The following is a 14,537-nucleotide window of genomic DNA, read 5'->3' on the forward strand; positions in this document are numbered from 1 at the left end:
AAGCAAAGCTGAAAGCTGACTCAGTGAAACAAAATCTTGTTATTGAGCAACTCCAAAAACATCGCACCTACCACCAGGAAAAGAGGAGGAGGGAAGAGTCTGCATGCTGACCGACTGTCCGTGAAGCTAAGTTTTACCTGTCTTCTAGTGTTTAAAACGGGAGATTGATTTTTGTTACCAAAACTGTGGGATAAAGGGCTGTTCTACAGTCCAGTAGGTCACAATAATGGAAGTGATAGGAACTGCAGAAGTATCTCTCTGAGGGATATCACAGCTGAAACCCAAATTTTGCAGTTACCTGGGACATCCAGTTCAGCGTCTACTGAGCACCTTCTCAGTGTGTTCCAACTGCTTTGACAGAAACATCATCAGGTGAGATACTAAAGTAGATCTGGAAGAAAGCCTTTGAATACTGACACCTTGAAGATTTTCATATTTGTAATAGCTGCCATGCTCCTCCCTCCCCTCAAGGAGAAGTGTTTGTGAACTGGGACAGGCAATGTATGTTTTGTGCTGCTTCGGTTTTATTTGCTTTTCAGTTTCACCTTTTGTGACTTTTTCAGGTCAGGGAAAAAGACTAACTGATAATATATCCCTTTGAGATGAAGGCAATATCCTGCAAATTTAGCTAACAAATGTAGTCACTTCAGAACAGGGTTGGGAAGGCCCACCTGTGACATGGTCCTCGGCATCCAACTGACCTTCTATGCCAGCTTCACGCAAGCTTGTTGCAAGCTCAAGTCTCTGCAGTTCACTGCCTGCTCCAGGTTTTAACCAGCAAGGAGGTTAGCTACCCTTCTTCTAGCCTTCAGCCTGTGAGCTTTGGACATCTCTAAGTGAGTTCCTTTCAGCTCTCTCAGAGCTTTGACTCCCCAGCGGATGGCACCAGGCTGGGAGGTAGATGGCTGCCCCCAGCTGCCTGGCCCACCATGCTCAGCACAGGCACGGCTGAGCTGGTTGTAAAAGTGCTCTTGAACTACTGCCTGCTACAGAGCAGCAGTCACCGACAGCCCCTGCGTCCAGCTCCTCTTGCAAAACGGTGCTCCAAGGCAGGTGTTTGTGCAGCAGAAGGGAACCCTGGGCAGCTGAGGCTCTAAGTAGCTCACTTCTTCAAAGCTCTCACACCATCACTTATAAACCAAGGCTCCAGCAGCGTTTTGTCAAAATAAGTATGGCTTTCCTAGTTACTGTTTTTTCCTCTGTCCTCAGCAGCATTGGGAGACCTGCTCTTTTAGCATCTCCACGCAAATCACACAAAGGTACTAAGCTTTCTCCCTCTCCTTTCTCTAACCCAGTACTGAAGATGACAGGAGATACTGACTCCAAGTACAAATGCTACAGATACTATTTCTCCCATGGAAAAACATAGCTGGAAAATGTTAAGAGCCAGATTTGTAACACTGTACCCTCATAGTATTCCAGCAGGCAACACTTATAAAATTATCCTGAATGACCTCAGTGGTGCCAGAAGGCACCAGTAAGTTTAGGGTGCCCTGGACTGGCTGCTTCTAACGTCAATGCAATGATTAGGAGAAGAGATAGCATCAGTCAAGACAGATTTTTGTGCCTTAAGCAGGTGGTAAGCAGAGATGGCTGAAGAGGACAATGAGGGAGCAGTGCTGTGGTATGAACATATTCAGTCAGGATGCTGCCTCCAGTAATGGAACACATCTAGGCGGGAAAAAGATAATGAAAGAAAAGAAGGCAGCAAAGGCATCAAGACACAGATCATCACGATGTACAGAGAAGAGCTTGGCAGACTTTCAGGTGAAGTAGGAACCATGTCCACTCAGCAACTGTGTCATCCAGAGAGCTGTAAGCAGCAAACTGACTCTGAAGAGGCTCGGGAACATGAACCCATGTGTAGGCTGAAACACATGTTTTTGTGCAATTTTAAATGTATTCAAACAAAAGAGCGCAAGTTCTTCTTATTAGCTTGGTGCCCTTTAGCTCAATTCAACATGTTTGCTGGTAAAAGCTGCTAACTTTAAACTGGAAACAGGGTGCCTCATAACAGGTGAGAATTATATAAATTGCACATAGAAGACATCCTGGAACATCATGCCCAAAAGTAGTACCACATGAGCCACTCCTCAGTGGGAAACAGTGAAATGGTTGCACTTTTGTCAAAGGAAAAGGGCACGAACAGGTCTCCTAACACTTTGCTGCTTGGTTCAATGAGCTCTGTGCAAGTTGGTCACAGGACAGCTAAACAACCATCCCTCGGAGGCAGGGAGAGCTCCGCACCGAGCCTGTCCTGTTCCGTGAGCTGGCTCGTAATCGGTGAAGATGAAATCAGGGACTATATTTATTCTCCCTGCCCAGTCATATCTTTCTATAGATCCCAGGCTGTGTCCCGCTTCCTTGGCGTGGATCCTGGGGACTAGTAAGCAAAGGAGGCCATAAATCAGTGCCTCGGGTTCTGTCAGGAGCACACTGAACCAACCATCCACGCTGGGAACAGGTGCGCTGAAGGCAAGCAGGGACACTGTCCCATTTGGAGGAGTGGGGGAGGGATTGCAGAAAACTTGTTCATTTCTTCTCCGAGCCTTGCCTAAACTTTTCACCCTGCAAGGGAGTTATTTACCTTCTGCAGTTCACCAGCCCAGTTAACTAGACTTTCTACTAAATACCAGTCCATGCTAGGTCAGGCCCCAGCTAAGTCTAGTTGGTTTCTGTAGTCCCTTCACTTTCACTTTTGCTCTCTTACTTCTTTTCTGGTCCATTTCACTCTCTGCTCTGACACATTCACTCCAAAGCTGAAGTATTTCAGGGACTGTGCAGAATGACTAGTAAATGAAGGCAGTCTTTAAACACAACCGTAATTTTTCAGCATCAATTTTAAAAGTTACCTGTCATGAAAACTAGTGCAGACTGACAGTGGCAGGGAGCATGTCACTAATCTATGCTTAATAACCACGGGGTGGATTTTCAAGTAATATTTTAATAACGTTTTAAGCCAGCACAGCTTCTGAAAGCAGCAGTCCTACCCTCACCTCAGCCGTGGCTGCTCATTTCCACTCTCATTATCCCTTCCCTAAACACCAGCACAAGCAGCTGTGCAGCGAAAGAAACCAGGGGACACACTCAGATTAAAGTTCACTTTTTTCCCCCCCTTTCTGGCTCGGTGTTAGTTTTAAGGAGCATCAGTTCCCTGGCCGGTTCCACAGCACAACCACAAAAACGTTTGTGCCAGCTCAGAACAGGAACTGATGTCTGAATAAGAATACTGACACTTGCTGAGCCTCAGGGTGATCAGCCCTACTCAATATACATTGCTCTGTACAGATGCAATGATATGTATACCCAGTAAAACTATGTATTGGAGATAAGGCTGTGTAAAGACGACCCCACCCATGCCCACACACAGTGAGAGCAATCGATTCCCAGCTCAGGGAACAATGGCCCCATGGGTGGACAGAAACCTGCAGAATGACTTGTAAAGTGCTCTGTATGATGCTTCAGGGCATGGTGATCCCATGACAGGGCCTGCAGACAATAGATTCCAATGCAAAGGGAAAAAAAAAACGCAGGCACTGACTGGGCAGGAATAGGGCTGCCTTCCGTAAGGTCCTTGCTAGTGCTTTGAGAAACACAAAGAAACACAACTTGGAACTTTTAACCAAATATTGTGCGCTCTCAGCCATCGCTTTGCTTTTTAGTCACAGAAGTACTAGTTGGCTTCTGCCAATACTGAGCTAGAGAATCCAGCCTGGACCAGCTTTTTTGTGGACAAAATCAAGAGAGAAATTTCAACTGTCACATAGGTCCAAATTTCAATTCAAAATCATGTCTGCTACTTAAGAAATTGACTTCTGCTGCAGCTGCAAGCCTGTGTTTCTCTGCATTCAGGGCTAAGTGAGAAGAACCCACAGGTGAAAGGCACTCATGCCAGGGCTTATAGCAAACTACAATGAAAGGGAGCAGCCAGAGAGGTCTGTTTTCAGCTCTTAAGATCTGAAAAGCGTAGCTAGTTAGTAAACTGTAGGTGTTTGCACACCACCAGCAGCCATTCAGGGGATGAACTTCTGCCCTGTAGCACCAGAGACCTTTACCTGTTAGGGTAACAAGTATTTTGGAGACAGCAGGAGGGACACCTAGAAGACAAACCTTGTTACACCATGAAGCCATTATATGATACCGAGCCAAAGATTAGTTCAGTAGCCTGCCCAACTCTTGAATCTACCTTATTGATACTCCCCTGAAGAAGACAACTATAATTCTTTCAGCTCTGTGAATGTTTAAAATATTCACTGGTTTTCCTAAACACAGCTTCAAGTGACCAACTGCATCAACTTGGGAACACCTGAGGGCAAAAGAGTTAATTCAGAACCTCATTTGGTATAAGGCAAATGGCCTGCGCAGGGCAGGCTGCCTGGAGTGCTGTGGTGTGTCCTCTTTCTCCTTACCATACATCTTGCCTTCGTCGGACAAGATAATCTTCCGCCGTCCACATGGTGGGTAGATGGCTAGCGCTTCCTGGAAGCTCTGCTCGATGTCCGGACTCCACACGCCCTCAGCGTCATTGTCAATGGGTTTGTCCAAGGCCTCGCTGCCCCCTGAGTCGTTGCTCCCCTCAGGGGAGGTGGGAGAACTCCACTCGTTGGAGGTAATGGTGCCAGCTAGAAACTCCAAGGTGCCACGTGGAGAAGCAGACTCAGAACCTGCGATGATAAACACATCCCATCAGTTGGTTAGAAATCCTCCTCTCTGGGAAAATGAAGAGATACTAAAGGGGAAAAGAAAGTTTAAAAGCCTCAGTGAGGAGAGATTTTTACTTCACGTTTACCTTAAACGGTAACTCAACCACATCCTTGATTTCTATTTATGTTGAGATGAAAACCTTTTCTACAAATCCTTCTGATAAAACAGCCTTCTCCCGTCTCTCTATGGCTCAATAACTCTTACCACTCCCCAGTTCTCCCCAGACGCTACATCTTCTTGCCTCTGTCTCCTTCTCCTAATTTCTTTCTCCTTCTGCTGTCATTATCTGTGTAACTGTTATTTAACTTTCTGAAGCATGCATACAGGAATCCAGCCTGTGTGAAAGACTATACAAAATAAAGCAGTGATGAATTGTCCAGTCATCACTGAGCACTAGGGTTGAAATTTTCTTAGATACTGTTTCACTGCATCAGTTAGTAGTCGGTGTCACTTTTAACACTGACATTTCTTCTTCTCAAGGATCAGCTGCAGTTCTAAAAAGCAATTCCTGGAGCCAGACAGTTTAATGCAATGTCTCCCAAATCTCAGCACTATATCCTGGCAGGAGCAGAAGGCACCATGAGTAAAAGGATAAAGGCACTAGGCTGCAGGTCAAGAATCCTAGGCATTTAGCCTGTTTCTACTGCTCGTCTTCAGAACGACCTTGGGCAAATTCCTTCAGTACCCTGTGCCTCTCTACCCCTTCATCCTTCACCAGTCTCAGGCTATTACATTTGCCACTAAGCAGGAGCAGAAATTGGTTTGTCGTTGAACCTAAGCAGGTAGCTGCCAGGTTTTGAAAGCTACAAGAAAGCTACTTACAAACACCTACAGCAGAGGCTGAAGTCACTGAGCGGGGCTGCTAAAACACTTGTTCAAAAGCAACTTCAGACCATACAGACACTCCCAGTCAACCATTTGTAAGACAAAGGGCTTCTGAAGACACAGTTCATTCCCCTGCCTTAATCCCAATGCTGTTTATTCATCTTTTAAAAAGTTTTGTTACCTGAGCTACAAAGAATACTCGCAAGCCACCATTTGAGAATCCACTTAAATGAGAGTTCAAAACTTCCCTGCCAATCACCACACTGAGCTGGGAAAAATCAGAATAAAGCTTTTTTTGCAAGAGCAACAGAATCATCAAACCTGTACTAAAGAAGAGTGTTAGGAGAGGCCTCCAACATGCCAAGTCAGCCTAGCTCAAAAACATCACAGCAATAATGTAAAGGGGGACAGAGGAGAAATTTGGGCATGGTCTATGTCAAAAACTAGCTAGAACAAAATTTGTGCAGTTACACCATGCCCCAGCTGGTAAATAGGAAAAGCAGGTCCATTCAACTTCAGAAGTTCAAAAATTCAGAGCTTGTGGCTCCAGAAACTTTCCTGACATCAACTTAAAAAAAAACATTACACCATACACTCCTTTTTAAGTCCCTCTTTGGCTCCTTTCCTCTTTGGATTTCATGTTTACAAAATCTTCTCCAAGATTGTGATTACTAGATTTTATTATTATTCTTTTTTACTAAAAGCTTAAATTCTTAAGAATTTTTTCATTTCAAAAGCTGAAGTTGTAGAAAGAGGTGGCAACACTGCCTCTCAGAAGGTTTTGCTGCTCCTTAATGACTTTAGAAGCAGCAGATACCCATTTTACATCTCCATAACCCACCAAAAGCTCAGGAAACAAATAATATCATACTGGGCATTTGAATAATTTCGAGACAGAGTATACTTCTCTTACACGGTGCAGCATTTTAACAAGTGGTTCACATAGCCGTTTAGAAAACCCAGCATATGACTTACTTCCCATGAGAATGTTTGGAACACATGAACCACTGGAATGTCCTACCATTATCCATCCATTTTAGCCCTTACGTTAGATTATTTCAATCCTCTTGACCCATACTATACATTTTCAGAGCTCTAATTAACATGGGAAGAAAGAATGAAATGGGAGGCGAGGGGGGCAGAGAGGGGAACTTGGCCTTTACCCTGGGGCAGACACCCCAAGCACACTGTGAATGGCACCAAAGCAGGCAATGTGACTTTAAGGGACCCTGAAATGAACGGTAAAGGTTGCTTCCTTCACCAAGCATCCATCACCAAAACATATCTCCTTTCACTGATGAAGATGCTCAATAAAAAAAATTACCCGGTTATTCAAGAGATTGTCCTGCTGGGGAATCGGTGTAGCGGAGTAAGCTTTCCACAGTGGGGCTCTGACAGAGGAACAGAAGCTATCTGCTCCAGCTGTTCCTCTTTTGATATTTCTCCAAGCAGCCCTGGTCCCCTGAGGCTGTCACGACCCCCCATATTTAATGCACATTAAAATCTCCACGAACACAAGACACAGGCTAGTTTTAACTTGGGCTGACAGGATGAGAAATGGAGGGGTTCAGAAAGAAGCCTGAAGTGTGACTGCAAGTGTATTCGCAGTACCACCTGCCCTTGGAGCTGCACGCCTGGTAACAACCAGCGGGCTGCACACCCACGTGAAAACACCCGCTGTAACTGTTCAACTGTACAACCCAGAGCCATGGTGACTGGAAGCTACAGCCTCTGCTCAAGCCAAATCCCCTAGCAATGCAGACAAGTAAACAAAGTCATCTTCTAGAGAATGTATGCCCATCGCAACCATAAAAAGCACCTACTTTGAATACAGATATTTTCATCTCCATAACGTCCATGCAGACACAGATTAATACCTAGCAGATGATTTCAGCACGGAACACTTAGGTTGGAAACTAAGCAAATATGTCTTAAGCATAACTCCATCCCACCCCCAAATCCTAGGAGTTCTTGCCTGATCATTTCATGTTTTACAAGGCTTCATACATGTGCACCAAGTGCCTTTGGTGACAAAGGAAACTCTAGGTCCTTTCTGATCCAAGCTCCAGAATAAGTGGAGGAGAAAACATGCTGTATTCAATTCACTGCCAGCTCCCAAGACTCTTTCTCCAAACACGAAAGAAAAGTTGTGCCAACTTGAGCAGATGTCACTTGTATATTCAGGCAAGTTCACAAAGCAAGAGACAGAATATGCGAGCCTAATCTCACACTGGTCTAAAGCAAGGGGGATGTGGAACATAAGAGCAGTGAGAGAAGAAATGGTATAAATCTTAAAAGTCACTAGGCACATTTATTATTTTTATGAATGCTTCTTACTTTCTGTGCCTTGACCAGCAATGTTAGTTCTATCCCAAGATACAGCTAGGTCAGCAGGCACCAAAATGTGCTATCGTGGCCAACCCCACCCCAACCTTTCCGTACCTTGGGGGCTGATTCTGCTTTCCCTTCTTGGCACTAAAGCTACTCCTGATGGATGATGAGAAAAGTGGAATTGTAGCGACTATAAAATCAAGGATGTTTGGCCAACTCCAGCTAAAAACTCAGTAATCACCCAGACACTAACACAAACTGACCTTCTTTTTGATAACTTATGAAGAAATTCCGTAGGCTGAAATCATCATGAAAATCCTTGTAACTCCATGTCTCTATTTCAGTAACGTGCCAAGAGCTTAAAGGGCCTGTAAAGTTTTCTTAAATAATGTTGCTTAAACAGTGAGCTCCATGTGCAGTCCCAGGGGATAGATGCTCTGTGCTCAGAGGCAATAAAACAGCAATGCAGGGAGTCCTGCTCGGGTGGCATCTGCTCTGTGGGTCTCTTCTCTGACCACTCCTGGCCTTCCATTGCCTGCACTGTAGATCTGAACTCACTGGTGGCCAAAGTGGCCATTTATTAAAGTAAGCAAAGCAGACTATAGAGAAGCTGGGGGCTAAACTCGATGGCAAACAGCGTTATTAGTATGGCAAGTTGAAAAACTATCAGTGGAATCACTTCCCATTGAAAAAGCAATCTGGTCAAAACCAGCATTTTTCAAAAACACGCTGATGTTGAATGTGTTATTTATAAGAAAGGTTTTAATAATATTCATTAGTAACTACTTTCACAGAATACAAATGTTTCAAGTTGGCATCTAGCTTTTGGGTTGCTTCTGTTTTCCCATTCAATCAATACTAACTATACACATAAGAGCTTAGTAACTTTAACGGTGATTTGTATTACTGAGTGTTCTAATATCACTAAATATTTTAGTACTTGTAAATTATTGTTTTCCCTTTTTTTTTTTTTAATTTTTATTAAGTTCTGCCTGTAGAAAAGCTTGTAATCACAAAGCTTTCTTCTGATGTGGATGGAATTTGATCCTGAAATCACTAAACAGACACCCGTTCCCAGGCATGCTCAGACAATTCCTTCCCCATCTGAATCCCCTCGCCAGGCAGAGTTCTGAGGATCAGAGGAGTCAGAGGATGTTGTCCCGTTCTCATAACAGGAAGTTTTGCCAGAGGTTCCAGGCTCAGTGTTTGTTCCCTTCAGATGCCCTCCAGTTTGAACTTACGCTCCACTTCTTGGCTCTCACGTTTCTGGTACTGTACCTTACAGTTGTTCTTATTCCGATCCCACTCTTACTTTACTGAGAGACAATTAGCTACCTTTATTTGTAGGGTCCAGTCATGGATTCTTCTCCCCCAGGACACAAGCCCCTCAGCACCTCCACCTCCTCACCAGAGTATCTCTACTTCCTTCTTATGTTTCCCTCTGTTCAAATACTGGTTTTTATTCACTCTTGGTCCCTGTTCTTTCTGCCATGGCCATCTCTTAATGACTCGCTTACAAAGGCAGGCTGTTGGGTCAGAGGAAAGGAAAACCAGGGAGAAAGCACAAAAATCCTTCAGCTCCAGCAGCTTTGGCTTAATTGTTCTGATGCTGGCAATTTCAACACTAACTCTTTCCTTTCACACATGGTATCTCATTGAGATTCAGGGATCTTGCAGGGCTAGACAGCTGCCAAGAGCCCTTCAGCGAGGTCTCACTGACAGGGAGCCATCCTTAACCAACTCCATAGTCTGACACATCTGCTTTCTAATATCAATCCCTCAGTCATTACTGTTGGTAACAGCTCCCTCTTCAGTGTTTGTGGCAGCTGCTCAACACAAAATCATACTTTCCTGAGGATCTGAAAAATTGCAGCCAGCTGTCTCCAGTTGTTCAGATTTCTTGGAACTGCTCTGTCCAACAGACTCTCCCCCACACACACACTCCATGGCCACCCCCTTTCCCTGCTGGAATCAGTATGGAGCACAACAGTCTAACCAGAGACATCCCTAGTCACTCACCCCTCCCAGGCAGGAACCCTTGCCAGCACAGCCATGCGGAGCCTGACAGCGGGTTCCACTCCTGCTTCTGAGCAAGCCATTTCACCAAGGACATCCCTTCATCCTTAGTCTCTTTTAATGGAACTGCAAGCTGCAGCGGCAGAGACTGCTTCCTGTTACAGGTATCCCTTGATGTTATTGTAATGCAAATAAAACCAAATGATTCAGGTATTCACTGCCCTGGTAAAGTGAGCCAAATACTGCCACTATAGAGGTTCTGAACCACAACATCTTCATATCTGATCAGCAGTCAAACAGAGAATTTCAAAACAGAATGGGTTTGGCCAGAAAAGAAGATGTCCTGCTGCTCAAACTGTAACTTTAGAGCAGTTTATAACAAGAAGAAGACCTGGAAACAGCAACAACCAGTCAGTTACCTCCATCCAGAACATGCCAACAACAAATGAGTTTACACAATCCAGTCATACAAGGAGATCTGGGTTTAGGAAAGCAACAGTTTGGGATACTACAAAATCTATTGAACATGGTACAATGGAAGATGGCATTCCAACTTACCAGAGGAAGAAGGCTGGGAAATTCTACGGGACACTACAATAATAGCTCAGTTCCTCTGAAAGAGAAGAATGAGTGCAATCAGTAGATGAGTAGCTCCAAGGGGGTGCAACTCAAAGACTGCAGGAAAAAACACGTACTGGAAAGGGAAAAGGTGGGAAAGCAGCTATTCAACAGTAACTAAGGTCTGTTAAAGCTTTCAGGCAAAAGAAGACAGAAATCATTAACATGTTTTTCAGGTTCTCTACAGAGCAAAATAAAGATGGCAACTGTAAAAAGACTTAACTAGTGCTGAACTGTGCCTAGGGAGGTAACGGTGCTTTTGCAGCACCAGCCAGCAACCAGTTGCTCACACTCCTCAGCAGCTGCAGTGCAGTCATTAAATGAGCCCAGAGCCAGAGCCACTGGGTTTCAGCAGAAGACCTCGGCGACAGTTGAGGTGTGTGGGTGCAGTTCACCAAAGGGCTCCACTCAAGCGCTCCAGAACAGCTCCAGAACAGCTCAGCCGAAGGGTGAGCCTGCTTTCCAGTCTCACCTCTTGCCCTGGGCCTCCTGCAACTGCTGAGCTATGCTGGCTGTTGCCTGTGAATACTCCTGTCCACCCAGGGCAGCAGAGTAACGCTGCCTAATCCTGTGAATAAAACCAGTTGAGGTAAGTGTTACTTGCTGTAGGTGAAGCAAAAGCTCTTAACAGGCAGCCATGCCAGGCAAGGAAGAAAGGCGAACTGAGATTTCCCTCTTGTGCATTGGGCAAGGTAATATAATCATTACATCTACAGGCTGCATTGTGAGATTTTTGTCTCTGTCTCACTACTGAATAAGGCTGGTTTACAAACCAGCCTCAGATTATACCCAGCATAAGCAAGGGCTCCAGCTGAGTGCTTATCACACCGCCTAGCACAAGATCAAGCTTGGTTTGCTGGCTACGCTGAAACTGCCTGCAGCAGCTGCTGCTCAAAAGGCACCTGATTTCCTGAGCAAAGCAAAACAACACTCTTAAATGATGGCTGTAGCCTAGCTCTGGCTGAAACAGAGAGAGGATGTAGTGTCCAGCACAGTGATATAAATCAAAACAAGGAGAGGAGAACTTCTATCAGTGCGGCCCTGGATAATGCAGTCAAACAGGATGCGATGAGATAAGGCTGTGTGTGGCCTTGCACACCATCCAATCAGTTACATTTGCGATAAAAGAAACAGAACACAGAGCCTTGCTGTCCTAAGGAGGGGAGGGGAAAAAAAAAGAAAAGCCCACAACCCAACAATAAGAAAACCCAAAGGCTGGTTCTGCTCCCACTAGTCTAGGGATGGTCAGCTTGAGGACTGACCCTGCGCCACGGCAAAGTCGTGCACAGCTCCCACGTGTACAGGCTACATTACAAGGCCACCAGCCTTGGACTGACAAAATGACTACTGCGTGATTTATATCTCGGCTGGGAGAGAAAAAATGAGCCAGCAAGGGCATCAGAGATTGACACTGCCAGGTTGCCCTGGGATTGAGCCACACACTGGGCTGGCCCTCAAAGGAAAAATGCAATTCCTGGGGAGTCACAGTTATCTCCCATGCAGGAACTGTTCCCAGAGCTCCCATTCTCCCTCACTTTCCAAGACATGTGGCATGTGTTTCGCAGCTTCCCAAACAGATGAAGGCTGTGGCAGGGTGAAAATGGTTAGCCACCCTCATGCTAGCAGCAGCAGTCACCAGGAGTCATTCTCCCAACAAGTGCAGAGCTGGTTAGAAAGCAACAAACCTGGAGGAAGCCCAATAATCATCTCCCTTTTCTATTGCAGAATCACCCATAGTGTCAGCTAACACATTTAAATCACAACTGTCCCTTCAGGTATAGGCAAGGGTAGGCATTGACTGATTAAAATTACTGGGGTCTTAACAAACCAAGCTAGAGACAGAAATAAATCATGCTTAGCATTTTCCCAAAAAGTATTCACTTAATTATTAAAGGATAGGAAACCTTTAACAGCAACCTAAAAAAGCCTTGCTCCTAAACTCATTGAAAGTCAGTTGTCCTGAAAATCTCACCATCGGACTCAAAAGCCCCCATTTACCAATGGAACAAACTAGAGCACAAACACCTAAGTGAGCTACCCAGACTGGTAAATCAGACTGGGGACAAACCCCAGACAATAATTTCAAGACCAAAAAAGGTGAACTTTAAAAGCGATTTGCCATTGCAAGTGGTGTAACTTCAGAGGGGCTTGTGTTTAACGCTGTCTGGAAATCAGACCTCCCTTGAGGCTTTCCTGACAAACAGCAGAAAATTGAGACTCCTAACGCCCATTTTATGATACCCACATTGAACTTTTATTTCTTAATCCTGCCTCCTGTTCATGACACATCTCAACCTCTTGCTTAGGACTCAAGGCTAGATGTCCCAAAAAAAACTCTCATCTGTGACACTAATGGCAGAATTTCACATGAACTCAGACAGCATACAGTGTTTGCAAATCTCATCCAAAGCAGTGAAAACACTTATCTCCAAACTATAGCCAGTTTCCAAGAAAAGAAATAGCTGAACCTGGGCTAGGAGACTTTCAACAGAATAGACAGAAGCGCTGACCCCACAGGCCATAAACACAAGTAGATTTCTGCATCTGCAGCACTTGCGGGTGGTCTGTGGGGTGGGCACAACCTGTCTGGTCAGGGCTAAGCCCTTTACTAAAGCCTCAAGACAAAAGCAAACCACAAACAGGCAGAATAGGTATCTAAAATGGGACCTCAATTCAGTCAACCATTTTTACTCATGTGCCTTGATTTTAGTAGTAGCTAGATGGAGCTTAAAGGTGTTGGATACTTTAGATACCAATTCCTAAGTAAGGAACAACCACAAAACACCTGTGTTATATGAACAAGCCCTGCTCATGGCTACCAAGCAAGCTGCACTCCTGGGGTATGCAGAAACCACCCCAGCTAGGTTTTGGAGCACATGCTTCACCTGGAACGTGCAGCAGGTGAACATTCACTGCTTACAGCTGCGATGATCATTTCTTGAGGGCTGACAGTGAAGAAAGCCCACCAGATCTGGTTTTCTGTAAAAGAGTCTGAAATTCCCTAGCAGACAAGCAGACACCAGCCGTTTTAGCCAGATTCCAGTGGTCCCACCAGTCTGATACAAGAGAGGGCAAAGCCAAGCCATCCTCAACTCTGACGAGCGTAATCCTGAGCACAGAACTCTTGCCTCTCAAGTTGTGGCACAAACACACTGCCACTTCCAAACTGGAATTTCATAGAAAGCAAGTGAAAATCATGACAATCTGCAAGTGCAACCCCAACCTTCAAACAGCAATCATGGGGGGGAGGGGGGGAGAAAAAAAGGTGCCAAAACCTGAAAAACACAGGTTAAACTTGTCCCCAGATATTACAGGAAAGCATGAACCTTCCAATTTATCTCTTTGCCCTTCCAGACCCTTCTCATCAGGAAGGTCAACAGGTTATATACCTTCTGCTGGATTAATCTACAGGAGAACAAGGGCAGCTAGCCAAGCAAAACTAGATTCTTAAAGGGACACAGCTAACCACTGACTTGACTCCAGTTTTTAAAACATGTTCTTACAAATAAAACCGGTGATGAAAAACAGTGGAAAAAGATGCTGCTTTTATTTTTCGGTTAGCTTACAGCTTACTGGGAGGACAGAAACACTGATTTACATTGTTTCCCCTGCACAGTTATTTTCTCCTGTTAGCCTAGCTCCTTCACAAACGGGGGTGGGGAAATAAATAGGATTTATTTATTTTTTATAAAGATAAATCAAAGAGCAGCGAGTACTTAGAGAAAATCTTACACAAACATCTTGTTTACACTGCTCTTATTTTTTTTTTTCCCCCTAAGCTGACAAGATTTTCAAAACAAGAGAACCTCCCTAAATCCTGCTAGTCTGGTACAGTGAGCTTTATTTCAAGGACCTGCTATGGAGAAGATCAAGGAAAATGAACTTAAGACACATCAGCAAATCCCCCCTTTCCATTTCACTTTCCATGCTGAGTGCTCTCTTCACTCTTCCTCCTTCAGTTAAAGCAGTCCTGGTTACAAGAGATTAGACTTTGCCTGGACAACTGTCATTAATGGTTACCATACTATTTGAAGGGAGGCACT

At 44.7% G+C, this 14,537-nt stretch overlaps 1 protein-coding gene across 1 annotated transcript in view; it reads right to left on the bottom strand.

Moving 5' to 3' along the window:
* Positions 1-14,537, bottom strand: part of TEAD4 (TEA domain transcription factor 4) — a gene marked incomplete at its 5' end in the record, with an annotated part of 57,163 nt that overhangs the window by 38,113 nt on the left and 4,513 nt on the right. The window contains one exon of the mRNA XM_040594975.1: positions 4,410-4,664. Within this exon, the coding sequence (XP_040450909.1) occupies positions 4,410-4,664 (255 nt within the window). The remainder of the gene's footprint in view (positions 1-4,409; positions 4,665-14,537) is intronic.

Source organism: Falco naumanni, chromosome 5 (assembly GCF_017639655.2).
Source record: "Falco naumanni isolate bFalNau1 chromosome 5, bFalNau1.pat, whole genome shotgun sequence".
Lineage (NCBI taxonomy): Eukaryota > Metazoa > Chordata > Aves > Falconiformes > Falconidae > Falco > Falco naumanni.